Source organism: Lutjanus erythropterus, chromosome 23 (genome assembly GCF_056507025.1).
Source record: "Lutjanus erythropterus isolate fLutEry1 chromosome 23, fLutEry1.hap2, whole genome shotgun sequence".
NCBI lineage: Eukaryota > Metazoa > Chordata > Actinopteri > Lutjaniformes > Lutjanidae > Lutjanus > Lutjanus erythropterus.
Genome location: NC_139339.1, coordinates 19653910 through 19681344, shown reverse-complemented (window position 1 = coordinate 19681344; position 27435 = coordinate 19653910). Strand labels below are relative to the sequence as shown.

Genomic DNA, 27435 nt, shown 5'->3' with positions numbered 1-27435 from the left:
CCTGATACTGATACTGGGATTATGTTGTTGTATCAAATGTTTGACTCCGAGCGCTCACACTCAATCAGAAGCCTTGTAGAGTAAGTGTGTGTGTGTGTGCGTGGACGACGTGGGTGAACAAATTAGGAGCTCTTCTTCTTTCCTTCCTTTGCTTCACCCTTTTTTCTTATCCTGCTTCTTCATTTTTCCCATCTCTCCATCTCTTTCTCTCTCAGACAGTGTGTCTCTCTGGTGTGCTCTGTTCCAAATTAGCTCTGACTCTCTGTACCCGGCCGTCGTTACAGCTCCCTCGACCAAGGATGTGAAAATAAATAGATCTGGGGAAAGAGGAGGGAATTGAGGGAGGAGACGGAGGAGAGCACAGGGCTTACAATGGTGCTATTGTCTGCTGCCACATGCCCAAAGAAGAGGAGGAGGAGGAAGAAAAGGAGAGACGGAGGAAGTGGGATGAGGGAGGAAGATGGGTGGAGAGGAAGAAAACACAGAGAGGGAGATGGAGAGAAAAGTAGGTGTAAAGGGAAGAGGAGGAACAAGACGGAGAAAATGACAGATGCTGAGGAAAGAGGCAGAGAAAGGGATAGATTGAGAGGTAAAGCGCGAGAGGATGGAAAGAGGAGGAAGAAGAGGACAAATCAGATGATGAGGAGAATGAAAGAAGAGGGAAAGACGGGAAAAGGGAGGAAGAATATTATGGTACAGAGGTGGACTAGAAATATGAAAAGAGGAGGAGAGGGAAGTGAAATAGAGAATGGGAAGAAAAGGGAGAAGGAGATAAACGTTGATGATGAAGTAAAGGAAGAGGAAAGGAAAAGGATCAAAAAGGAAAAAGACAAAGTCTAAAGATGAGGGATAAAAGGGACTGGACCAGCCATGATTAGGAAGAGGGGATAAGAAGGCCGCTGCTCAAACAGACAAACATTCACTCCTTTTTGTAAATTATAGTAAGAATATTTGTTTTTTTTAACCTTTGCTTGGATAAAGTAAGACATCTTTTGTTGCTTTTCACTCTTACTTTGGCAGTGTTAACATCTTGTTTCTCATGCCAAGAAAGCTATTTTGAATTGAATTGATGTCACCTTGTGCCCTTGAATATTGTGATGGGCATTCATTAGTGTTGTCCATGTTTTATAGATGAGACGATTAATTAATCAAAAGCAGCATCTGGTGCTCGGATCAGGATTTTTGGGGCTCATCACTGATCACTGGAAGCAGAATCGGCCAACACAATCACAGATCTTGGCGTCTATTTTAAGACTTCTACAGTATTTATCATTATTTATTCTTAACAATATTGTATTTTGCGTATCATTATAAAACAGCTTGACAGTGTCATTTAATTTAATTATTATACAAGAAAAGACTTAAAGTAACGTAGTTAAAAATCAGTTACAATTAATCAGGCCTGACTCAGTTAAAACTGGTTTACAGCAGGTTCCTGTTCTGCAGCACATGAAAGACAGAAACGCAGAAACACAACAGCCACACAAACCCTCAAATTCATGAGCGTGCATTGCCAGGGAGACAAGAGTAACAACTGAGCAATATGGTGGAATCCAGTGGTAGCCTCGGTAAAGTAAAGGGGTAAAGTAATACTTTATTGCTATGAAAATACAACTGTGGAGAGGACCAGGATAGAGCTGAGGCACAGAGCTAACTTTTTTGTTTTGGCATTAAAAAGTGGATATATCTCTACTCCTGCTACTCAAGCTGTTTGCAGCAGCACCAACCCAGAGTGGACTGTAGGACCCAATTACCAGTGAGGGAAGGGATCAGTTTGTTTTTTAAACAACTTTTGGGGTTAAAAAGTAGATTAATCTTTACTGCTGCTTCTCAACCTGTCTACAGCAGTGACCCATTGAGGAGCCGACTGTTTTACAGTAAGCTAGTCAGTATCTCTCTGTCCATGTTGGCTGCTGACCAGAGGCGTGTATTTTGAAGTTATTCCATGAATTTAGATGAAGGAGGGCGTAAAGAAGAGAGACAGGAGGGACAACACAGAAATAAACTGGTTTTCTTGTGAGTGCTGTCAGACGCTGATGCACAAACAAATGCACACAAAGCTGGTGGTCACTGGCTGTTAGCATTTGCCTATTAGCTTCCGGCTGTCTGTTTATGGTGAATAAACACACCGATCAATCTTGCGCACTTAACTAGATATTTGCTTCACTTTTGGTGTGAACCATGCCATTACAGTCAGCCTTGCTTCCCTCATTGCTCCAACTCCTCCTCCTGTTCTGTGCACAAGCATGAACATCACCTGTTGCTGATTGGCTGGAATAATGTTGTGTGGCTCGGTCTGAGCCACTGTGTTGATATCCAATTTACAGAGCCAGGCCTGTGCAGAAACATTTTCAGTGCGCACACAGAATGAGGAGTTAGAGCACTGTGAAGCGATATGCACTGACTTTGATAAAAGTGTACTGGATTAAAAGTGCACACCCCACCTTTAAGACGGGATAAAACAATTTGTCTGCGTGGTTGTAAAATTTCTCCTTGTGGTATTGGAAACCTTTGTGCAGTGTGTAGTGTGAAGCATTCAAACTCTTGATTGTATTACTGGAACTGGCTTCCTTGGATCGCCTTTCACTGCATCACGGTGCCCAAAGCAAGATGGGGCAGGAAGGAAAAGGAGAAGAAGTTCAAAGGAAAGGGATGAAATCATCTAGGAGATGAGGAGTAGGACAAGGCAAAGTGGAGAGGAATCTTCTTCAACCAGAATAGACTTTGTAATTTTTCTATAATTCTCCCCTGTCATTTGTCATTTCCCTGTCTCTCTCTTTCTCCCTGTCTCTCTCCCTCCGAAGATGTCTGTCTCTGTCTTTCTCTCTCCTGCACTCTTTCCATCTCCTCATCTTTCCACCTACTTCGCTCTTTACTTCTCTTGCTCCTCTCTTTTTCTTTTTCTGTTATTCACTTTCAGCAAAGGACAAGTTCAGAGCTTCTGCTGTGTATTCGGTAGTCTTACACACACACACACACACACACACACACACACACACACACACACACACGCACACACACACCCGCACACACTCGCACACACTAATGGGAAACAGATTGCTGGGCCTGTGAAGTGGAAGAAGATTGATTACCTGTATCTAGTTACTGAACACACACATGCGTGCGCGTGCAGCGGGGGTGGTGGAGGGCACGCGCTGGGCCGGTGTATTGAACCATCACAAGGAAAACGAAAATAGACTGTTATGGGTTGTTGTGTCAGTCACTCTGCGTGTGTGTGTTGTCTGCCGAATAATGCTCCACAGTTCACTGCCATCGGACACCATTATTTCTGGTTAGGGGTCTGCCTGCCAAAAAGTGATCTATAGTAGGGATGTCCCTGTCAGGTTTCTGCTCCTGATCCTGATACGAGTCATTTAATTCAGAGTATTTTTCTGTTGAGTGCCAAATTGATTTTTAGATTTTACTACATAGTACAGCTGTGCAGTGTGCTTCGAGTACACCTTGAATTGTTTTTCAGTACTAGTGCAAATACTATACTGATAGCAAAACAATACTTTTTTGATACTTGTTATGCCTCCACAGTGGTGTCCCTCTGTCCCATTCTCATGAAGGAACGTCTTGAGGGAATTTCTTCAAATTTGGCACAAACATCCACTGAGAGTCACAGATGAACAGATTAGAATTTGGTGGTCAAGAGTCACTGTGACCTTATGTCCATCCCATTCTCATGAATGTGAAAACTCAGGAATGCTGTGAGAGAATTTCTTCAAATTTGGCACAAAGGATGAACTGATTGAATTTTGGTGGCCAAAGATCATTATGACCTCATGTCCATCCTGTTCTTGTGAACATGATGTCTCTATCTCTAATATTCATTCCATCTGGCACAAATGGACTGAAAAAAATGAACTAATTAGAAGTTGCTGCACTAATTATGACAAAGTTCCATGCAAATATCTAATATAAGAGAATGAGTTGTTAAACATTTGTGACATAATGTTTAGCTCTCTGTCAATCCTCTGTACTCCTCTGTAAAAATAGTCTTTATGTGAAGACAGCATATTTCTCACTGGAAATTATTCACTGGAATCACACACGTCAATTTAGTGATAACTTCCATTTCAGACATGGATGTAAACTTGACTGGTTGGCAGAGGCACACAGCTGTGAGACAGTAATTCTAGGTCTGAAAATGCCATTTTTGCCAGATATGTGGAGCGACATCAGGAAACGTCTGGCCAAAAAATAATTAAACCAAGACTAAAAGTCTGACCAAGCTTTCAACACCAACTTGCGAGTTTTCAAAACTTGCAAAGGTTCCATACCCAGTCTGATCCTTGGAACAGTGTTGAACAGTAGAGACAGTGGCCTGCTAAACTTTCTTCTTCTGCAGATACACCCAAAACTTGGTCTGCCATTGAATAAAAGTAGTTTCTATGGTGAGACAACCATAATGTGTAAAAAAAAAAAAAGATCTGTAACTATTACTGAACCTGTAATAGTCAAAATGCTGCACTATGTACGTATTTGTCACAATTCATTCTGTGTTTTTTCTGTACTACATAGTACATACACACACACACCTGATGTGTCAGCAAATGCCTAATGTGCACAGGAACGTCTATGTTCCAAACTGCCTCACAGATAAAAAATATATAATTCAGTGTGGTTTGACATGTATTATTGTCTTGGATTCATAACATGCAGCTCCTAAATGCTTTGTCATTCAGTTAAACAAACACAAGCTGTTCAAGTACCTTGGGTTGTTCAGATCTTGCCATTAACTACATTTTTTCTGTCTTTTTTTATAATTGGTGACAAGTTGTTTTGGAAAACAACTTTCCTGCTGGCAGTGATTACTTCTGTTCAGTTTCCTAAATTCCTAAAAAAAAAAAAAACTGCAAATAGTCTGTCACTACATAAACCTCCATTTCCTTCTCACAGAATGGCATGGATGCCTGTTTTTCACAAATTGTTTCGATTTTCCCTCAACAAACAGACAGTTTAAACCACTTGTCAACAAGGAGATCACTGCAACTTTGCTCTTTCACTTGCAATTTTTGTCAATTTCCGCACCAAGGCCGCAAATGCATACAGAAGACTGCAAACTTCTCCTTGAAGTTAGTCGGAGAAGCCACGCAGCACATATTTATCTCGGGGCTGCCTTGTGGTGTTGCCACAGTGTTACATCAGATCATTTTAAAAATATTTAGAGTCATTTTGCACAAAATGGATTGTAGCGTGGCTCTGATTCTGCTCGTCATCCCCAGCAGTCTGTTCTCACATCCTGGCGGGGGATTTACATCTGCGCGCCTTCTGCATTAACATCTTCTTTTCACCCTTCCTATACCCTTTTCTCCTCCTCCTCATTTTTCTTATTGTTCAGTAAGTTATTTTCTATCCACATCTTCTTTTCCCACGTTTTCCTCCTCTGTTGTGATGGGATAGTGCACAAGAGATGATGCACATTCCTGCACTTGAGCTTCAAGTGCCACATTGAAAGCCACCCCTGAGGAGAGGCTTGAGAAAAGAGTGAAGTTAAAAAGCTTTTTATTTGCTGCACAACTTGTTATTGTGTGATGGATAAGAATGAATGGTGGTATGTGCGTGTATACAGCTCTCTGGTGGATTCCTCGAGACACACACAACACCTGTTGAAGAATGCTTTGACCATTAACTGGAACTTTCTGATGCAGGTGCTGACGTCCGAATCTGAAGTCTTGCATACTGTAGGAAAAGTGCTCGTTTGTCATTCACTCTTTGCTTCTTTCATGGGTTGCTGTCTTTTCATGTCTACGTATGTTAATTTGTGTGAGGAAACAAAGAAAATTACCATTTGACGGATTAGAGAGGAATGTCGTGTGGAGAAATGTGTCGCTGACCAAACAAGACTCTTCACTTTTTGCACGTTTTTGAGGTCTGTGCCATTTCTATTCATAGATTATTCTGTTCTTTTAGTATTTTGTGCCTCCTTGGAGAGTTTAGGTTATTTGATTCTCGAAGAATTGTTGACAAGACTCGATGAAAATATTGTTTATCACCTATTCTTCTTTCCTAAAAAGAGAGGGCACAACTTGGCACATTTTTGTGTCTACACTTGCTTCTATGTAGAGGAAAGAGACCTTCCACTGATTTTGTTTGTTTTGTTTGTAACTTATTGTATTACATGACTCATTAGTTGTGTGTGTGTGTGTTTGTGTGTGTGCGTGTGTGTGGGCATTAGATCAAAGATGGCATTGTATTCTCCCAACATCACTGATATTGTGTTCTTCCGGGTTTGTGCATATCCACCCTCCTATGAACACCAGTTTTTCTCATTACCGCTGTCATTAAAGGCGCAAATCAAGGCGCTTCAAGCCTCTGACGTATTTATTGACGTCCTTATCGACAGATTTAAGTGTACGAGGTAGGCTACGTGCTGGCGCCGGCGAGCTGAGGAAGCCACAGCATTCATGTAGGTTCTCAAAAGGACCTAAGGCGGATCTGGGTGTGGATGGAAAGATGCACTCAGTTTAGATCTGAGAGGGTTTCCCCCATGACAAGGTTTTCCCACAGAAATATTTTGGTGGCCAAGCTGTAAAGGAGACTCTGTATAATAAGCATTCAAAGAACCCAAAGAGAGAGTGGCGTCTGAAGAAGGAGTCCAAGAAATCGCCATATTCATATGTAGATATTAGCAGCTGGTCAAAAAGGCTGCAGAACCAAAGAGCAGTATTAGCACAGGCATTAAATGACATGAACCCACATAAATTACAAGAGAAATTCTTTCAATTGTGCTAATCTCATAAATATGTCATTTCTAACTTATAAAAAGTATTTAAAAATCCATGTGGGGGAAAATACTGGAACTGGTGAAACCATTTCCCATTGCTGCCCATTTAAAAAAAAAAAAATTAATTACAGTTAATGTGCAAAAAGAAGTTTGTAACCCTTAGACGCATAAGTGGGCCAAAATGACCATGTGCCTCTGTTTTCTTGCAATAACTCTGTAATGAAAGTTATGAAGTTTTTTCCACAGTTTATAAGTTTGTTTTCATTGCTGCCAACTTTTATGTTGATTTGTGCCAAAGCAATATTTGTGATATTTAAATAATTTTGTGTTAGTCTGTTGATATTGCCTTGTATAGAAGGTTCCACATAGTTTTTTTTTCTGACAGTCAGAAATCTACTTGCCCAAAGTAAATTTTTGCTTGCCGCTGTACAAATTGTATTATTTATTGGCAGTCATTAAATAACAACAAAGACTAAAGTGAGTAAACTTTTTAGTAAAATGCCGGGACTATACGAGGACAAAAAAAACTTAATCTCAATTACCTACATAGTTAACAACAATAGAAAATGATGAGTTTGGAGGCCAGCTTGTCCATCTCTATAAGAAACGTGACTCTGTTTTCTTTTTGTGTTGGATACCAAAACTTCCTGTTTTATTCTTTTTATTTTTAGTATTCCTGGTCCAGCGCTGCCGCAGAGGGACTTGAATGCATCATTTCCAACAATACTGTGTTTTCCCCAAATAGTCCCATAGACAGGACACGATTTGCATCAGATATTAAGCTACATTTCACATTGCATTGTTCTGGTCAAGATCTTTCCATTTGGACTACCTTTCCATTTCCTGCTGTCTCTGCCCCACCTTCTTAAATGTCTGTTTATTTTGGGGAAACTTCACCAATGGATCACTGCGACATGACGCAAATGTATGATACATATTGAATACATGTTGAGCTATGGTAAAATAGACGTATTTGAAGTTTGAATTTATTTTGCCTAATTTTTTAAGCCTTTTTTTGTTTTTTCCTCTGTAATTTTGTTCCAAAATTCAACTCGACATTGTGTAAACACATCGTTTTCAGATACTTAAATACATAAATGTTACTAATCCACCTAAATTTAAATTAGGGTTTTGACAAGCAAAACTATATATCAAACATGTTAGCTGCCCCAGTCTCCACTCTCAGGTCCTCAGCTCTAATTTTATGTGCTTTGTTTTTGGTTTCATTGACTCTTCATCCTTCCTGTTCTTCCCTTCCTGTCTTGCTGTTTTCCCCTTGCGTATTCTTAGGTACTTTTATAGGTCCATGTCTGTGGGTATTTTCAAGGGACAAGGAGTGGCGGGTTTTACTCAAAGGTCTCAACCAGTGACCTCAGTACAGTGTCTGCAAATTCTAAGCTTTTTCCCGAAACAGTCTTAAAAATTGGAATTGGGAAAATGTTATTTATGTGGTTACTGCTTAATCACCTAAGAGGATTAACAAGTTTTCTTACGAGAGTACTTTTTTGTTTGTTTGTTGTATTTCTCTTATCTCGCCTGTGTAACACGTGTCAGGAGCTCTACAATGGAGTTAGATCGCAGGCGGTGTATCATTGTTATCAGTAAACATCTGGTTTTGGTGTCAGACCCTCCAAATCAAAGAGGTTCCACCGCTCTGAAGTTGCGCCAGAAGCTAAATGCAACAAGTTCCCCTTCCCCTTCTGCTGCTTTTGAAAAGTGTTCTGGGAAATGTAGGAAAAAACTGAAGTAGAAGCAAACAAAGCAGATTATGGGGGAGGAAAAAAAAAAATCAGTTCTAGTGGTTGAGTTTGACCTGTGTGTGTCTGTGCTTCAGGCCCAGCTGCAGCGCTCGCTGGACAGCTCCGTCTCCACACAGCCCAGGGCCCTGATTGGCCGACGCAGCAGAAAAGAGGTGGCGGCAGCAGGGGCGGGTACGGACAGCGGTGGACAGGGTGGCAGTCCGTTGTCTGAACAGGACTCTGGAATCCTGGATGTGGAGGATGAAGAGGAGGATGATGAAGTGAGAAAACTGCAATCACACACACACAAACACATGAAAGTATTTAAGCTGCAGGTGGCCTTCTGATTGGCTGATTTCATCACATGACCAGTTTTGTCTGGTCATCTCTGATCTCGATACGCAGATTATCTTGTAACATTCCAAATCAAACCTTAGCCGGTTTTCCTACTGGGAGGGTTAACCCAGTAATTCTCTTGTGTGACCTCAGCTTAACTTTCTTCCTGTCACCTTCTCCTGGTTGTTTTCCAATCTGTCGCTATTCTTTTCTCTCCCTTGTATCTCCTTGTCTTTCGTTTCCATGTAAACCTCTTCAGCTGATGTCACAAAGGTGTCCTTTGTTAATAAAAACATTTCGTTCTCTTCATACAATCAAGAGCAGATGTTCTGTTTTGGTTTCATAGTGCCAACTGGGATGCAGCTCAACCATTTTATTTACTATTTATTTATATTGCAATGATTTGCCTTAATTATATGATAATAGAGACTATTATATTCTGATGGGGGTTGTTTAAAGTGAGGCAACAACAGTTACATGACCCTTTTTGAGTTTTCACACACGTTTTAGTTATGTGGGCAGTTTCAGCCTAGTAGGTTTAGGTTCATTATTTTGCTAAACGGTAGTTTGAGAACTTGTATCATTATTTTTCTAACTGTTGGAAGAGATTTTAGTGAAACTACTACATTTTAAGACACAGGGATAAAGAGCCACAGCCAGAATTACACCGCTTTTACCCCTTTGCCACCAACATCCAATAGGTTCCCTTCTGGTTTGTGCAACAAATTTTGAACAGTTCAGACCATTTCAACCAAAAATTTAGATTCAGCCTTATTCTGAACGATTATTTTTTTAAACGATTAATTGAACGATTATTTTTTCGATTAGTCGCCTGATCTAATGGCTAAATTATCGATTATTCTAAAGATTAATTCTCATTACTCAAAAGAAATATGAAAAACTTGTCTCAATTTTTTTATTCAATCGTAATCCTGAAACATAGGAACATGAAGAACATTGCAATATGATAATAGTGGCATATTTTAAAATTTCCATCCTATTTAATGGCTGGAACGGGAGCTAATTTGGTAGAAAAGTGGCCTCTGAGGAACAGTAGGTGGTTTAAGGTCATCAGGAACATGTTTACAGGCTGTTCAAAGGATGAACTTGTAGAATTTCTGTTGTTACTATAAAATGGACACAAAGCATTTCGACACTGAACTCTTCAAGTCATCCCTCCCGGGTCCTTTTTGCAGCGCTTGTTGTTCACACTCAAGGAAAGCGAAGTACAATGAAGTCGAAGAGAATAGAACTGAACTTGTCACCCCCGTGCTACCATTCTGTTTTAAGGTCCCTGTCGTCCCCTTGGCTTATTTACGTCCTGTAAACTTGACTCACCCCTCTTCACGGGAAGACCTTGGCTCGAACAAAGGCCTGACCCCACGGTCGCCAGGGTTACGACCGCATTGGCGCCGATGGTTGGCATCATCGCAGCCGTCGTCTCCTCACGCCATCCCTGCCCCTACCATGTCTTTCCCTTTCCTCCCCCTCCCTTCATTTACAGTCGTCCCCCTGTGTCTCCGTATCCTCTTTTTTGTTGCTGCCTTTGTTCTTCTTAACTTGAGCTACTGTTTTCTTGTCTTCTTCACCTTTTCTACATTTTATAACTCTCTCCATCATCACTTCTTTCTCTCTTTCATTCTATCTCTGCTTGTTTGTTTCTCTGTTCCCGATTCGTTCCTCGACAACTCTGCTCGGACCTTTTCTCTTTTTTTTGTTTCGTTATCATCCATTTCCATTCTTATATTTTAATCACATTTACCTGCTTGTATTTCTCTCCTCTCCCTCCACCTCTGCCTTTAAGTTTTTTTGACTCCTTGTTTGTTTGTAGTATTTCAGGACTCTGTGTGTGCAGAGTTACATCAAAGCTGGCATTGTGCTGCTCCTCCGATGAGTTTAACAGACAGCAAACTTTCCAGAGGGCAAGAGGGCACATGGTTTTTTTTTTGCTTTGTGTGTGTGTCAAGTTAAAATGGGTAAATTGCCCCTGTGTTGTTCTCCGGAAGACAGAGGATGTGGGTAGAGGGGAGGGAATGGAATGTGGGATGGTTAGACGGAGGGATAGTGGAAAGAAAGAGAGGTATGAACGGCTGGTGACACTGTCACAAGATTTTCAGACAAAATAATGAAGTGCTGCAGAATGGTTCGCTCCACTGTTTCTTTCTCCCTCTCTCTCTCCCAGGTCTCTATCTTCTTCCCGGAGCAAAGCAGCGTGCAGTGCAGCACAGCTGTCTTTGCTAGTTTATGACTGTTGCAGTTGTCATTTTTTTGCCCGGCGCCCACATAGTGTAGGTAGCAAATGTGCTTGTGCTCATCTATGCGCCCCATGTTGGTCTTAAAATGAGGAGAAAGCGATTGCACCATAGATTAACAAAAATTTGGTCTAAACTCAATGGTTCAGTATTTTCCTTCTATTTAAATGACGCGTTATTCAGATAGGAAGATATGTCTACATCGACGGGTTCACAGCACGCACACACTGCAGTTAATCCGCAGGTCAGGAAAATGAACATTCTCTTCAATAGTGGATGGTTGTAAGTAGTAGTAGTAAGAAATAGGATGAAGCATCTCCCAATTAAAAGAGACGCTGTGTGCAAGTCCTCCGCTCTTAATAATAATGTTAATTTTTTATGACCCAAGTGTGTCATTTCAGCATCCAGGTTCACTTCTCCAACTTGCGGAATTTGCCATTTAAATAGCAGTGTACCACAGGTATACGGTCCTTAGAGAGAATATGAGAAGACTCTTGTCACAATCTTGAGAATAGCTAGAAACAGAGAAGTTAAGGAACCAGGAAATATTCATATTTAAAAAGGCTAAAACAAAGAATTTGGCCTTCTTTTATTGAGGAATGAATCAAACTGATTTATCAATTATCAAAATAGTTGCAGACTTATTTAAAATTTGATTCCTAATCGATTAATTGAAGTGACACTTCAGAAAACTTCAGATCTGAAAAACACTTCTTGTTAAAGTGTTAAAATCATGAACTGTTTTCATCAGAAATAGTTTGCCAAAACAGTGATACACATGGAATGATGCAACTACTTAGTGATAACATAAATACAGTGAGAGATGTTCAGAAGCAAAGAAAATTCTGGAAGTTGCAATATGAAATAAAGACGAGAGAAAACAAATCTTAGTTCCTAGTTCTGCCACAAAAACGTTTGATTAACATAATCTTTTGGAATACCTGTTACTTTTGGAAAATTTCTCAGTATTTTTTCAAACATTGGGCTTATTGTTTCTCTCTGTAGGTCCCAGGAGCTCAGGATTTGGTGGATTTCTCTCCAGTTTATCGCTGTCTGCATATCTACACTGTGCTGGTGAGTTCATCCTTTCCTCTTCTCTCTCCATAACGTTCATCTGCATTCATCTGTCACCTGATGTTTTATCCTCAACTCAACTTGATCCGCAAGTGCTCCACTTAATGGCACACATGAACACGTTTATACAGCCTGTTTTAATGATGATGAGCTCTAAACACAATTCTTTCCTTTTATAAACCACTTCTAATATCTCTGCCCACATCATCCACAAAATTGCTGACTTGTCAGTAATAGTGTTCTGCAGTGCAACTCATGTATTCACTTCACTTGTTGATCAAGAAGACATTAATTTAATTATTCTGATTCTTGGTTTGACTCAATAATGACTATCAACAGACACCATGATATAATTCAGTTTAACTTTGTCTTGTCATTACAAAAAAACCCCTAAACAATTACAATAATAATGTAGGTGAGTATAGGAAGATGTTGAAAACGACTAACCAGGGAATAAAAGCAGGCAACAGATTCTTTTAATGATTTTTGAACTGAACAGTAAGAGGTAATAGAAAGTCTTTTATCATGGGAGATATAGTTTAATATTGTGATGAAGTTTTGCACCTGACAAATGTTTATTAAGGAGATTAAAAATAACAATAAATGTGAAGTATGGGAGGAGAAATGCATGATCTTCTGTATGGTTACTGCACATTTCCTGTCAGCTGCAGTCAGAAAGAATTGTATACTTTAGTATGCTTAGTACCTGTGCACTGAAGCTGTAAATCCAGTATTGCCATAAAGCAGTCCTGCGTATTAGTTTGCAGCATTGCCCACAATGACCTTATACAACCAAAGATATAAAAGGGGAAGCTGCCTCACTTGAACCGGCAAAATCTGTGATGATTGATGGTCGCGTCTTGTGATATACAATATGTTGTCATATCGCTCAGGCATAAAGGAGAATAACCACACGGTTTATGTACAGAGAGGTATAGTGTATATGATGCTGTAAGATGAGGCCTCCAGCTTGAGCCTGGCTTCACTCCAATCAAGCGGCTGCAGTGTGTGTGTGTGAGAACGTGTGTGTCTCATCTCAGTTAGAGTGAAAGCGACATGGGTGGAGGTGTTGACTGGGCCATGACTGGGTTAGTTGCACATTTTGGGGTGTGTGTGTGTGTGTGTGTGTGTGTGCCTGCAGGCTTGTAGGGGCTGTGACCGGGTCAACACGGCCAGAGGGTTGGCTGTTTCTGTTCACTTTGTGTGTGTGTGTGTGTGTGTGTGTGTGTCTGGGGGGCTCTCTGGCAGGGGGACAGGAAGTGCATGAACTTTGACAGGAAGGAGAAAATGAACGGGCAAAAAGAGCGATAGAGGGAGGGGGGCAGAAAGGGAGAGTGGAGAGGTTAGGGAAAGGGTAAAGGGGGCAAGTTGATGGAAGGAGCGGAAGAATAAGAGATCGAGAAGCTACAGAGAAGGGAGAGCGAAGTTTAATGATGGAGGAGGAGGAGAAATGAGGCAAGAGAAGACAGGTCAACAAAGTTTAAAGGGCTGAGAACCAGGAACCCTTCATGCGAGAGAGAAGAAGAAAGGAGAAATTATGCATTTCAGGCAGCCTTTGATTTGACTGTTTAATGTTATTGTTTGAGTTTGATGTGTAAAGACTTTTGACATATGACATTTTAATGATCAACAGGTTATAACAGAGATTTCTAACTTTTTTGCTTGCGACCCTGTAAATATGCCCTTTTCTAAACAAACAAAAGTTGTGTTTTCCTTTACAGTGAAAGCAGCTTGCACTAGCCAAACATGCATGTTTAGGATGTCCTTGCATGTTCTCTTGAATAAATCTTAGAGAAGGAGGCTCGTCATGGTTTGGCCATGGTTGGCGAGACGTGACCACAACCTGCTAGGAGGAGGGTCAGGCTTGCTTTGGCCCTGATCAGAGCAGGTTCATCTTGGGTGCAGCTTGGTGTGATAAAAATGGTAATGGAAATGCAAATCACTGCTACATGGTTTGACTCAGCTAAGCCAAAAATGCTATTGTCACTCATTGCCCCCACATACAAACACTCATTGTTCATTGCAATTGCCATGAGTGTGTTTGTGTGTCAGCACTGACAGCAGTCACCAGAGAAGTTGATTCTGTCCTTTACATCCTCCCTCTTTTTACTCTTACAACATGACTTTCAAATAAATTTCTCATCAGTCAACATGGACAGAGATTCTAATTATCTTACCATAAATAGCGCGGTCAGCTTCTCTGTGGTTGCTGCGGCACACAGGTTTATAAGCAAACATGAAAATAAATCTGCTTTTTAATCCCAAAAGTTTAAAAACATACACTCTAAGATCCCCTCCTGCCAGTAAAGTAGCCAGCATCAGAGCCACAGCAGTGTTTCTTCCTCCAGAAGCTCCAGTCTGCCACCAACCCTCTCCCAGAGCTCCCTGACTCTGAGCAGCTGTCATTTCTCTCAGCTCCAACCAGTCCTCTCGGTCCTCAGCAAAAGTTTTGCAATAGACATGAATGAACACAACTGAAGTTAAAGTCAAAATAAACCGGGTGAGCTGACAAACTCCTGGGCTGAGCTGAAATTACCTGTGAAAAAGGCTGAAGACAGAGTCAAAAGGAGGTGCAGAAGTCTATTTCTGCCTCCGTCCACTTGATTTACAGTATTCTGAAAGGTTATTATGAAACTATTTCTCAGTGATACAAAAAAAATTGGTCCCACTCCATCCCTGACCACCTCCAGAGGTGGCTTGGCTGACAGGATCACTGTCCGTCTTCAATGCATCTTTGGTGCATTTGCACCTGTACTTTTATGTGGTCAAGCACCCAAAATGCACTTTAATAAAATGTTTAAAGGGGTCTTCTATGCCATACCACTTCAGTGGGCTAAGGGGAGTTGAAAAGTTTAGTCCACTTTAATGAAAAAGGAACAACAAGAGGATGTTGGAAAAAAAAGGTAAAAGGAGAAAAAGTAAAGAGGCAAAACTGGTGAAATGGCAAAAGTAGAACCGGGAAGGAAGGAAAGGGCAATAAGAGGAGAGAAGAACGTGACAGAGAGAGAGAAAAGAGAAAAAAATAGCTTAAATGCTGTCAAATTTCAAATTTAGTCAAGTCAAATTTTATTTATATAGCATCAAATCACAAAATTGCAATTTTCCTTAGGGGGCTGTACAGTGTATTACATCCTTAAACCTTTGATTTGCACTCCCCCAAAAACATAAAAGTGAAATGATGAACAAGTGGTAGTGATAAGAAAAGAGGAGGGGAGGGGTAAAGGTCAGCGGAGGTGCAGTGGTGGTGTTTCCAGGAAGGAGAGAGGAGAGAGTGAATCGGCCTCAGAGCGATAAGGAGTGAAGAGGAGGGGGGAGGAAAGGAGGGAGGTCACAAGGAGGTTAAAGGGGCAAAAACAGGAAGGCGAGGGTGAAAACACAACACAGAGGGAGATTAGAGAAAGGGGTAACTATAAGGGTGGGAAAGAGGAGAGAAGAAGAGGGGGGAGCAAATGAAAGAGAAGGAAGGCCAATCGAGAAGGGAGAGAATGAAGGATGAGAGATGGAGGAGAGGGGAATGGAGTGTGTTCTGTCTCGGGAAGGTGTTGAAAGGTCTGACCTCTTCACCTCTGAGGTCAGCCTCTCTTGTTCAATACTCTCTACCTCACTCTCTGTCTTACACACACACACACACACACACACACACACACACACACACACACACACTTTTTCTTGCAAACTCCAAAAACAGAAAAAGAAGAGACACTATGTTTTCAAGCTATATTCAGTTTTATACATGCAAAGACAAGATGTTTAATGTTCAAATTGATTAACTGTTTTGTAAATGTACACTGTAAGGTGTTTTTTGAGTGTTCTACAACTTTCCTAGTGTTTTGTTGCTCTAGTCCCAATTTTTTTTGGATGTGTTACAGGGATCAAATTCAGAATTAGCTCATATTTACAAAAGTTTAAAAGTTTATCAGTTTGAACATAAAATATCTTGTCCTTGTAATATATTGAGTTGACTATAGGCCAAATTGCATTCTGTTTTTATTTACCATTTACATAACAAAAGAATCTGTTTCTTCTGGGATTTGCTGCCATATTGTAAGTGTTCTTTTTGGATTAAAACAAGGATTCTTCTTTTCTTTTTTCGTAAATGGATGCTAGTTCACTCATTTTCACACACACACACACACACACTTGGCAGAAGCTGTTATATCCATTAAAGTGGTGTTGCAGCAGTTTGAATGACAGGCCATTGGGCAGAGATGTGGATTTACCATTAGAAAAGAAAACCAGAATGTCCAGCACAGTTTGCTGTACTGGCCAGGGGGGTCGACTGGAAAATAATGAACACACACTCTCACACACAGTTTGATTGTTAAATGAGAATGACTTGTACTCACACAGGCACGCGCATGTAACCGTTTCATTTATTTTTCTAGTAAACCTGGATGTGGAATCCCATTTGCAATCAAGACCACCACTTTCTCCACAGTTTTTTTTCTTCTCCTCCTTCATCCATTCTCTCCCCTCATCCTTCTCTCCATCTCTTTTCCATGTTTAAAGTCCACGATTTTCCAGCTGTAGTCGAGCAGCGCTGGGCCCGAACAATACTCCTTTGTTGCACTCACACACGCACAGCACGTAGAGAAATGTGGACAGAGTTGTGATCAATGTAAACACAGGCCTGAAGACCAACACACTGAGCAGAGCAGAGGGGAGGAGAGGGAAGCAGCAGCAGTGACTGCATCACACTGGTCAGACTGGGAGCTCTGAGCTGCATCAGAACAGGACAGCTGGAACTGGCATAACTGCTCTGACGCTCCAGATATTCAGAAGCATTTAACACCAACATTTAAAGCTGCAAAAGCCATATCACCACTTATTGTTTATTGTTTATCTTGCTCCTTATCCTTGGTGGGGGTGAAGTGAATCCTGAAAAATTTACTGTTGATCAATAGCAAGCTGTGTTGACAGAGCTGACCTTTGGAGAGCCACAGAGTCCAAAATGAAAAAGACGCTATCAGAAGCCACGTTTCCATTCAAATGTATTGCAAAACTGTATTTCAAGTAAATCTGTAACAGAAAATTTGAGTGCTTCTTTCCATCTACTAGCATTATGCGGTTATTAGGAGTTGGTTCATCGAGATAAGCAGTAGGTGGCACCAATTCTCCAGTCGGAAAACTATTGTATGATTGCAGAAGATGATGGCGTAATTAAAAGAGCACCAGCCAAACCTCAAAATGAGAAAAACAAGGTAGAAAACAGGATGTAAATCTGGTTACATAAGTGATCGTGGATGTATTATCGAGCCATGGGAGCTATGAGTAGACTGTAGGAGCAGAAACAGCTGAACAGTCATGTGAGTTAAATGTTATATCAGAACTTATTCGGAAAAGGTGTTTCTATCTCCCAAGCATTAAAGGTCCAGTGTGTAAAATTAACCAGGATTTATTGGCAGAATGTGTTAGAAATGACATACAGTATTTATAAGTATATTTTCATCAGTGAATAATTACCTGAAAATAAGAAACTTTGTGTTTTTGTTACCCAAGAGTGAGACTGACCAGATCCTCTATCACAGAGGCTGCCATGTTGACTCTAATGTTTGAACAGTAGCCCAGAATGGACAAACCAAAAACTGGTGTTTTGTGGTCACATTGGGTTCTCCTGCACGCTTGGGTTGGGAGGGAGAGATGAGGTGTTTGCACTCTGTAAGATCACGGCTAGTTGGCATTAATCCCACACACTGGCCCTTTAAATCTTTGGTTAAAGGCAGTAACCACCTCAAGTGAGTGTCAAAAACTTTTGTGTATTTTCTTTTCTTGTCTCAGTGCTCATTGTTTTTTATCTTTATTTATCATAATTTATTTTTCTTATCAGTTTTTCAGCCGGATTAATTTTTTTGGGGGGCTTAATGTTTTTCTTCTTTCTTTCTTTCTTTTCCTTCGTTTCTACTTGTTCTCTGCTTGGTCTGTATTTGTCTCTCTGTACTTCTCTGCCTCTACTGTGTATGTGGTGTTGTAGCACACACACACACACACACACAAAAACACACAATATCTCAGCCCTGTATTTCACCTCTGTGCTCTCTCTCAGGGACAGCGAGCTCGGTATAATGAAGAGTTCATGGCCGTTTGATGCTGGTGGTTGGTTGAAAACACATTGTTCAGCCGAGGGTCAAACTGGGAATTGAAGAATTAAACGTTTTTGTCGCCTCACAACATCAAACTAAATGTAGTTCCAAAACACTTTCTAGATCTTGACCAGTGGGGTTCATATTCATACATTTACTTTGTTTTGTTTATAACATGATGATGTGTTTTCAATGGACATTGTTTCGCTTAGGGCCAGATCAAAAAATTAAAAAAACATGTTTTAATACAAAACTCCCTTCTAGATATTTATATATGTTATACTACATTTGTATCCTTATAATTTGTATAACATTTTTATAGTGTACGACCCCCATGTCAAATGCAGAAGCCCGAACAGAAACTACATAATTACATCTCATCAAAATCTTCTGCAGAGATACACATTTATATACAGAAAAAGATATAAATAATATGTCATCTTATCGAAGGGCCACTCCACAGATTGTACACATTAAGTTTGGTTTACACACTATTAGAAGTGCTACATAGCCTGTAAAAATAATGCCAGGCCTATATAATATATTCTGTCATTATTGGTCAACTTTCTCCTTTCCTAGCTAGCTAATCTACATAAATTGGTAGCTAGCTAGTTATATCTGATAGCTAATGTTAGCAAAACACTGGCTTACTAGTTAGCTAATCTACGTCAATCATTAGCTGCTTAGTTACCTAGTGTTTTGATAACAGTAGCAAACTTAAGGTATGACTGTATGTGGCTTTTACAGGTCCCTCAGCAGCAACTTTTAACAATCTTCAAAATGTGTTTTTCTGTTCAGCATAAATGAGCCAAACACACATAGCGTATAGAAGCACAGAGCAAAAAGGGGTGGGATTTAGGAAGGGTCAGTTAGAAACAGATGATGCATAGAGCCCCATTTATTTTTACTTTGGTAAAAACTGAAACTGTAACTAAATACACTGAGAATAGGTGACAGACTGTGATTTACCTCTGGTTTCTTCTTCTTCTTCTTTTTTTTTTTTTTTACTTTGCTTAGATGGCACTAAGGCACAAGGTCTTGGAAAACACAAAGAAATGTTTGTTTAACTCCAGAATGTCTCTATTTTTAGATCTTACCAGCTCCTATCACAGTGATAGCTGCTACTGGTCACCACACACATGATCATATAATGTCCCAACCAGAGCCCAGTGGTCAGCAGTGTAGAAATACTGTATGTGTGTTGCCGGTGGTGGTCTGGTCTGTAGGTAAAGGGGGCATGTTGTGTTATCTACCCAGTCCTGGACTCTTATCTCTGAGCTCACCAAGGACTTTGGGTCCTGGTCTGGACCCCAGATAGATCACAAATTTTTCACACACACACACACACACACACACACACACACACACACACACACACACACACACACACACACACACACACACACACACACACACACACGCACGCACACACACATACACACACACACAGCAGATAAGAGGGAGGGCTTGTGTGTAATGGAAGGAAAAGATATGAGGTGGTCAAGTTTAGAAAGCTGATTCTGTGTTTCTGTGTGCATGAGCGGGTTTTAGTTTTGATGTCTGACCAGTGACGCCAACCAAAACTGAACAGCAACCAGTGCTAGTCATCAAAGACACGTTCTCTATCTCTGTCTTACTCACTTTGTCTCTCACATGACCTTATCTCAACTTTCCCATCATTCAGTGGTTCTAGCCTTTGGTTTTATACCTCATTAAAATCATCCGCCCCTAAAATCAATAATGGCCTCAAACAACCTTAAACATTTGGCTGCATACCTTGCTACTGTCAATGATGAAGTGCAGCTTCACTGTTCGGACCACATGCTCATTTTTCCAGTTTAGCTGAAAGAGCAAGTGGGTGGGTAGTGGTAATCCTGACGGCTGAAATGGGACATACAGCAACAATATTCTGACATAAATTGAAACCAATCTGTTTTTTTCTTTTTTCTTTTGCTTTTTTCCTAATAAAAAGGTATTTGCTGGTCCTTAGAGTCATTAAAGGTCCTGCTAGGTCATAAAATGTCAGAACCAGGTACATGAAATCCTTATGTCTAAATAATGTTGAATTATTGATTCTTTAAGTAGAGTTAAAAATGATGTTTTATGTGTTTTAAAATAGTATAAAAGGGTTTGTATAAAGTTAATATAAATGATTGATGATGAGTGTATCAGTAAATCAGGCCAGTAGGAGTATCTTGTCATGGACTCGAAAGCCCTTTTTCCGTGCACATGCTGGCCTGGTTTGGCGAGGTTTGACTGGTCGTGGCAGCTCAGCACAGTGCAGCAGTGACTTGGCTCTCCATTATGACAGGGGTACCTGCTGGAAGGTGTGTCATGTAACTCAGTAGTTTTCAGATTGGGATCTGGGTACCATCAGGGGATCCCCAGCAAAAGGGGGTGTAGAATATTTTAACTTTTTTAACATTTTTTGGAAGTTTGAACAGCAATGGAAGAAATAGTGTTGGCCATTTTGATTTATAATTCATAATGATCATTGATTGACTATGAAGACTTTACCTTGAAACATAAAAATAAACAAAGAACTCAGAGGGGATGCCTTAAGGTAAAATTCTCTCAAATTGGGAGGCATCATCATGAAAGAGTTTGGAAAGCCCTGTTTTAAGTGATGACATCACTGTAAAACAGTGTATAAACATTTTATTTCCTAGAAATTCTTCACAATCAAACTTCCCTGCGTTTTTGTTTTATAAAATTCTTTATTACGAAGCAGCAAGATTAGGACATGTTGGGTTTTCATCAGCGGTAACTCCACCTGGTCTTACCTGTAATTTGTGTTTTAGGGTTTGCGTGATGTGTTTGAGAACTACTACAGAAAGCAGAGGAGGAAACAGGCTCGCCTTGTGCTGCAGCCCCACTCTAACATGGTATGACCCTGCACCGTCACTCTGTGTCAGTCTGGATGCACTTGAAGCCCACACACTGCTAACTACACCTGCCCTTCCCCTGCACACACAACCCCTCTCCCATTCACACACACTCCCTCTTTAATCTGTAACTCATGTCAACTACTGTTATCATCATCAGGAATATTGAACAAATGGAAGGTTTAATGTTATAAATATGTTAAAACAGTATATTAGTGTATTATCATAATTAAATCCAGTTTATCATTTTTTAATGTAAGTTTATTGTATCAAACAAGTTAAGTAGTATTTGCTGCTGATTATGTTTTATCTTTCTACACTTCCTATACTTCCTTCCTTTGCCACTGGACTCTTTACCCCTCTGTTTCTCCCTGTTTTCCTCTGTTTTTTTGTATTCTTTTACATTTCTAGCATGAAACTCTGGAAGGATACAGGCGGTACTTCAATCAGATTGTCGGGTAAGTCCGTTCATCTGTCTCTTCCTCCATCAGTCCATCTTTACTTTACCTCTACATCTATAGTTTCTTCAGAGGTTTTCACCCGTTTGAAATTTTCTGCACTGTCTGGATTTCAACTGTATTGAACATTTTAGTTTTAACCATGATAAAATAAAAATGTGTCTTTAGAAAAATGTGTAAAAAGGCCAATTTTGTCTGTTGTACAGAAATATTTGTATTCATATCTGTACTATATATCTACCGCCATTTACACTTCTTTGCTTTCTCATTTTAACTGTAAGGAGTAAGTTGTAATGAGAGTAACAAATCTATCCGTCCATCATGCATCCACCTTTCCCTGACATGCTCTCTCTAGACCTTTATTCATACAATTCATGGATCTATCCATCCTTACATCCACGTCATCTCTTGACCCACCTTTCCATCTATACATCCACTCTCCATCTATCCATTCTCCCATCTATCTACCCATCCACTCATTGTAAGCCTTCTGTGTAACTTGGCAGAAGACGGAGTGAGAGACGGTGAGAAAGAGTAACTTTGAGTGAAAGCAAACATTCGGCGTTTAGCGGCACCTCATTTCATGTCATTTGAGTGACTCCTGACCATTTGACATCTTTTCATCTCTCCTCCTCCAACTGTTTTTTTCCATCCGTTTTCATCCCTCTCTACCCACACTCACCCTTCCCCTCCTTTCACTTTTCCTCTCATCCATCACTCCATCCACTTCTCCCCATTGCATTCACACACACACTTGCACACTCCCTCTCTCTCACAAACACGCACACACACAGTGGTGACGATTGATAGAGTGTGTGTGATGGTGGTTGGCTTATTGCTGTTATTTCTTCTGTCTGTCTGACTGGAGCAGACGCTTCTATAAACACACACCGCCAAGGCTGGACACTAACACACACACACATACACAATGGTGCACACGCCCTTAGGTCTGTTATTCCCATTTGAAGTTTTTGAAAGTGCCATCCAGTGTCTCTCATCCATTGCAGTTTCTCTACCGTTCAGTCATCCCTTCGTCCATTCTTCTCCTCATTTCCCATCCATCCACCCGTCCAACAAATCACCTTTTCATCTGCAACAGTCTGAGTTGTTCAGTAATTTAATCTTCCCTTTATTCTCTGTAACACGTGAACAGCTTGTTGTTGAAGATGATTTTCATTGATTTAACTTTTATTTACACATGGCAGATAGATGAGAGACATTAATGTCTTCCATAGTCGACTTGTCTATATATTAGGAGCGTAACAATACGTTGATCTGGATCGATATGTGAATTCGTGTTCAACACTCCAATATGATTGATGCAAAGTGAAAATATGGATTTATATTGTCATCTTTACGAAACGCCTTTATTTTGAAATTCCCATAGCGTGTCTGTGTCACAAAGGGTCAGTTCAGCTCAGTCGTAGAAATGTATCATGACAGTATAAATATCATGTTTGTATAAATGAATCATAATTTAGTTGTTTTTTGTGAGTTGACAGTGGAGTGGAGGTGTGATATCATCTAATATCGAACGCAGACCCCTGAATTGAATCAAATCGAAATGGTTTTGTGTGATGTGTGATGAAAACTGTGATTTACACCCTTGGTATGAATAAAAAAGTAAAAATTAAAAAAAAGTAAATGTTGGAATAATAAGTACAGACAAAACTTAGCAGAAGAAAATGAATATAAAAGTTTACAAAGTTTCTTTTCAAAGAGAAGACAGAAATGCAAAAAAGCATACAGAAATGATTTTAAATGAACAAATTATTACAAGAAATTATGATTGCATATTATCTGGGTCTAATTCTAATAGTTTTGGCCATCAGTTGCATTAATCATTACAAGGTGGTTATCACCGAATTAATAGTGGAGAGTCCTTTAGATATTTTGCTTACTAGTGGTGCCACTGTTTTACAGAGTTGTGGAAATCAAACTCTAGTCACAAATTTGATTACTTCAGACCCGACTTGTCAAAATCAAAAAAGACTTGCATTTCGTCCTGGACTTTAATACCAGTGACTCGCGACTTCACCTGGGCTTGACTTGAAAATGCTTGATATCTTCCCCAAAGACTGAGGATTAAGAATTTTGTCAGTTAAAAATATATATAAATTTTCCCTTTATTTCTTTAAGCAGCTAGGAGTAACACTATTCACTCTCAGCAAGTCAACACTTTGTTTTAATCAATCTGACAGCATCCAATCAAGCTGCAGGAGAGAAGCATGAAGAACTAATGGTACATTACTGAATGCCAGTTGGAAAAAATGAGACCAAAGACATTTCATTCATGTACAAAAACTTTGTAGTGGTCTACAAAAACCAAACTGCAGTATGCAAAATGTGTGGGCAGAAATTTAAAGTTGGAGGTGCAACAACTTCCATCATTCAACATTCAGAGTTGTACAAAGAACAGTAATATTAAAATGACATTACATTTGGTGAGTGACTTGTTTAGGACTTGGAACGTGCCTGTCTCGACTTGGAACTTGATTAAAGACTTGAGACTTGTGACTTGCAAAACAATAACTTGGTCCCACCTCTGCAACTGCTCTGTAAAACCTCACTTTCTCCTGGCAGTTTTAGTCCTCTCACTTCTCAAGAAACGCATCCACGACCCTCTTGATTTTAATCATTTTAGACACTTCTTCAAATTACCATTTTTGTCAAAGGTTTTAGAAAAACCTGTTCCCTTAAAGTAGTTTTTTTTTTTTTTTGTGGGTAATCAGAATATATTTGAAAAAAAGTAAAACGTGGAAAAAGGAAAAGATCAATTGAAATTTTTCTCCCAACATATTTACACTCCTCTGTAATGACAAAGAGAAGACTAACCATGCATAGCTGAGCCACAGAGTCCACCACAGTGTGGCTCATTGTGGTCTGGCGCGGCTCATTGGGCACTGGTTTGAGTGAGACATGTTGTCAGTGGACATAAACCAAAGTCACGGTTTAAGACATTTCACACAGGCGTCAATTCAAGAAAGCAGTACAACGTATGATTGACGATTGCGGTTTGTTGCTGAGACATCAACAGCTTTTTATGCTTGATTGGATGAATGTGCCACTTTCTTGGCTGTCGGTGGTACTTTTAAATGATTTTCAAACTGGGTAATCATGGTGGCTTTTCTGGAAAAGTTATGAGAATTCACTAAATCGATCCAACAAAATGTACTTCACACCATATATACTTGATTTTATGTTGATAATGCCTAGTTTAAATAGCTGTTAGCAAGGCACAAGTTTTGTGAGGTGGTGAGTCATGTCATCATCAGTTGTTCGCTGACTGAGCTGCCTTGCTGCTGCTGTTAATTGGATTTAAGTAGATATTTTTCACACAAATACATCCTAAATAAGATTTTGGCTGAAGAGAAAACTTTTGACTAAATAAACAAAAGAAGGTACATGGTCCAGGATCTCTAGAATGTATTTATGTTTTTGTGTTCTTGTCAAAAGTTTATGTCATACCTGTTCATGAAATGAGATCCAGTGAGGAGACAGTGTTAAAACTGGAAACAAAGGCAAACACCTCACCTGGACTTGATAGAAAGTAACAAAATCCATGTACCAGTACCGCTAAAAGTCAGTCATTAAACTATAACAGAAGAAGAGGGTACAACAAGATGATGAAATTAAAATTAAACGGTGTCAGTCAAACCTCAAACTGTGGAAAACCATATTGAAAACATGATTGAAATATGATTCCATGTTTGCTCCATGTATTACTTTTAAGATCGGCCTACACAGATCTCAGGTTTTCATCTGCTGCAGGACATAAACATTTTTTGCAACATTTTGACATTTTTGGTGGGTTTTTTTTCCCCCCTTAGTTTTTATGGCTCTGATGGCACGTCCATGATTTAAAAATTATGTATTCTGTCTGTCATGAATGCCTTTGTAGAATTCCTTCAGAGTTGGCCTAAGTGTCCACTTGGACTCGAGGTTGAAATGATTAGATTTTGGAGGTTAATGCTCAAGGTCACTCACAAATCATGTTTTTGGCCAAAGCTCAAGAACTGATATTTTAATTATGACAAAATTAAAAAATAAAATGGTATAGTGATGAGGTTTTCTATCCTAAAGGTTAAAGGTCCTCCACAGTGTTACATCATAATCCCACACTTCACTCTCTGTAAAGCTGAAAGTCGTCATTCTTACACTTAAACTCTGTCTTTGTCGTCTTCTTTCTCACCCTCTGTCTTTCCTGTCTTACGTCCATCCAGCTTCTTTGTTGTGGAGGATCACGTCCTTCACACCACACAGGGTTTGGTCAACAGAGCATACGTGGAGGAGCTTTGGGAGCTGGCGCTGTCCAAAATCGTCGCTGCCTTGAGGACGCACTCTGTAAGGACACACAACCAAAACGCAAACACACACTCACGAGCACAAAACATATTTAGGCACAAATGTGCGTGTAATGATAGGACTTTACAAAATGCACACTGACGCACTCCTCTGTCTCCTCAGTCATACTGTGACAACCCTGACCTGGTGCTGGATCTGAAGAACCTCATTGTCCTTTTTGCTGATACACTGCAGGTATGTGTATGTGATTAATTGCACACTGGGAAGAAAGGAAAGGCTTGCCATCGCCTCTTTCTTTCCATTTTGGGCTTGTTGTACTTTGTGTTCTTATATTCAGGTATCTTGGCAGATACCAAGTAAGCTATTTGACCCCAGGGGCCCATGAAACTTGTTCAAAGTCTGTTTTGTAGTTTAAAAATGGACGGCTGCCAATCTCTAAAGAAAGACTTTCTTTCTTAAATTGACCTTTTTAGAAGTAGACGTTTATCATTTGATGTCAGTTTATTCTCCACTGTGTGTATAAACTAACCTGAATGGATGGAGTGTGATGGATTAGGGGATGAAGGAGAGATAGAGGGGATGTGGGTAAAAACCAGACGGGGAGAACATTCGTAAATGAGTGATAGAGAACGAGAGAGAGGACGTGATGAATGGATGGTGCGATGCCCAAAAATCGGTTCACGTGAAGTGATGAGGTGCCTTTGAACGGCTGAATTCACCCACTTCTCTTCTTGTTTTTATACAGGCACAGACTTTTCTGTTGTCCTATCAATTTTGCCAGGCCCCTACTTGTGCTCACTATCCCAAGAACATCGCCAAATGTGTATTTACAACTATTAAGCCTTATGTTTTTCATTTTTCTCATATATTTGTTTGTGAACCACTATGTTCAAGAGTCTGTGCATCACAAATTATTTGGATGTTTATTGAAAGATCAAGTTCACTGTGACCCCAAGTCTGTCCCACTATCAGTTGATATCTCAGGAATACCTAGACCGTATTGGGAGAGTCCACTCGGATTCAGTGGATGAACTGATTAGATCTGAGTGACCAAAGCTCAAAGCTACTATGACCTCTTGACCTTCCCATTCCCATGTATGTGATAGTTCAAGAACACCTTGATGGAATTTCTTCAAACTTGGTACTCTGACTGGCTTACCTTGATATTCTTATCCTCACGTTAACCCTAACCAGTCACTCCTCATGCCTAAACCCCACCAACACAAACCACGAAAGCAACAAGTACTAACCAGTCAGAGGCTGCGTAGGGTGTATCAACTTTTAATTATTAATAGCTGGTATCTGTAATCCTATGTTAAATAGCTATAATTCAGTGCCTAATAAATGTATTATTTTTTTATCGGTTAGATGGGTGGATTATCTTAGTAAAGGAGATGTGCTCACTGAAAGTTCTAAACATGTACTTGTACATGTACATGTACTTAAAAAAAAAAGTGGTTGCCATTGATGGAAGCCAAAGCCAAGAATTGGTTGCCAATTATTCAAATGATTGCCTGTGGCAACCTGGAGAAGGTTACTGTCAAATTTTGGTGAAAAGGTTTAGACCTCAGCT

General features: G+C 40.0%; 1 protein-coding gene across 2 annotated transcripts in view; it reads left to right on the top strand.

Annotated features, from left to right (window-relative positions):
* The window catches only part of exoc6b (exocyst complex component 6B), a 116855-nt gene that overhangs the window by 22461 nt on the left and 66959 nt on the right, over positions 1-27435 (top strand). For both annotated transcript variants that reach the window (XM_084712533.1, XM_084712532.1), the window contains exons 7-12: positions 8568-8753; positions 12066-12134; positions 21016-21099; positions 21511-21557; positions 25781-25901; positions 26025-26096. In XM_084712533.1, the coding sequence (XP_084568659.1) occupies positions 8568-8753; positions 12066-12134; positions 21016-21099; positions 21511-21557; positions 25781-25901; positions 26025-26096 (579 nt within the window). The remainder of the gene's footprint in view (positions 1-8567; positions 8754-12065; positions 12135-21015; positions 21100-21510; positions 21558-25780; positions 25902-26024; positions 26097-27435) is intronic.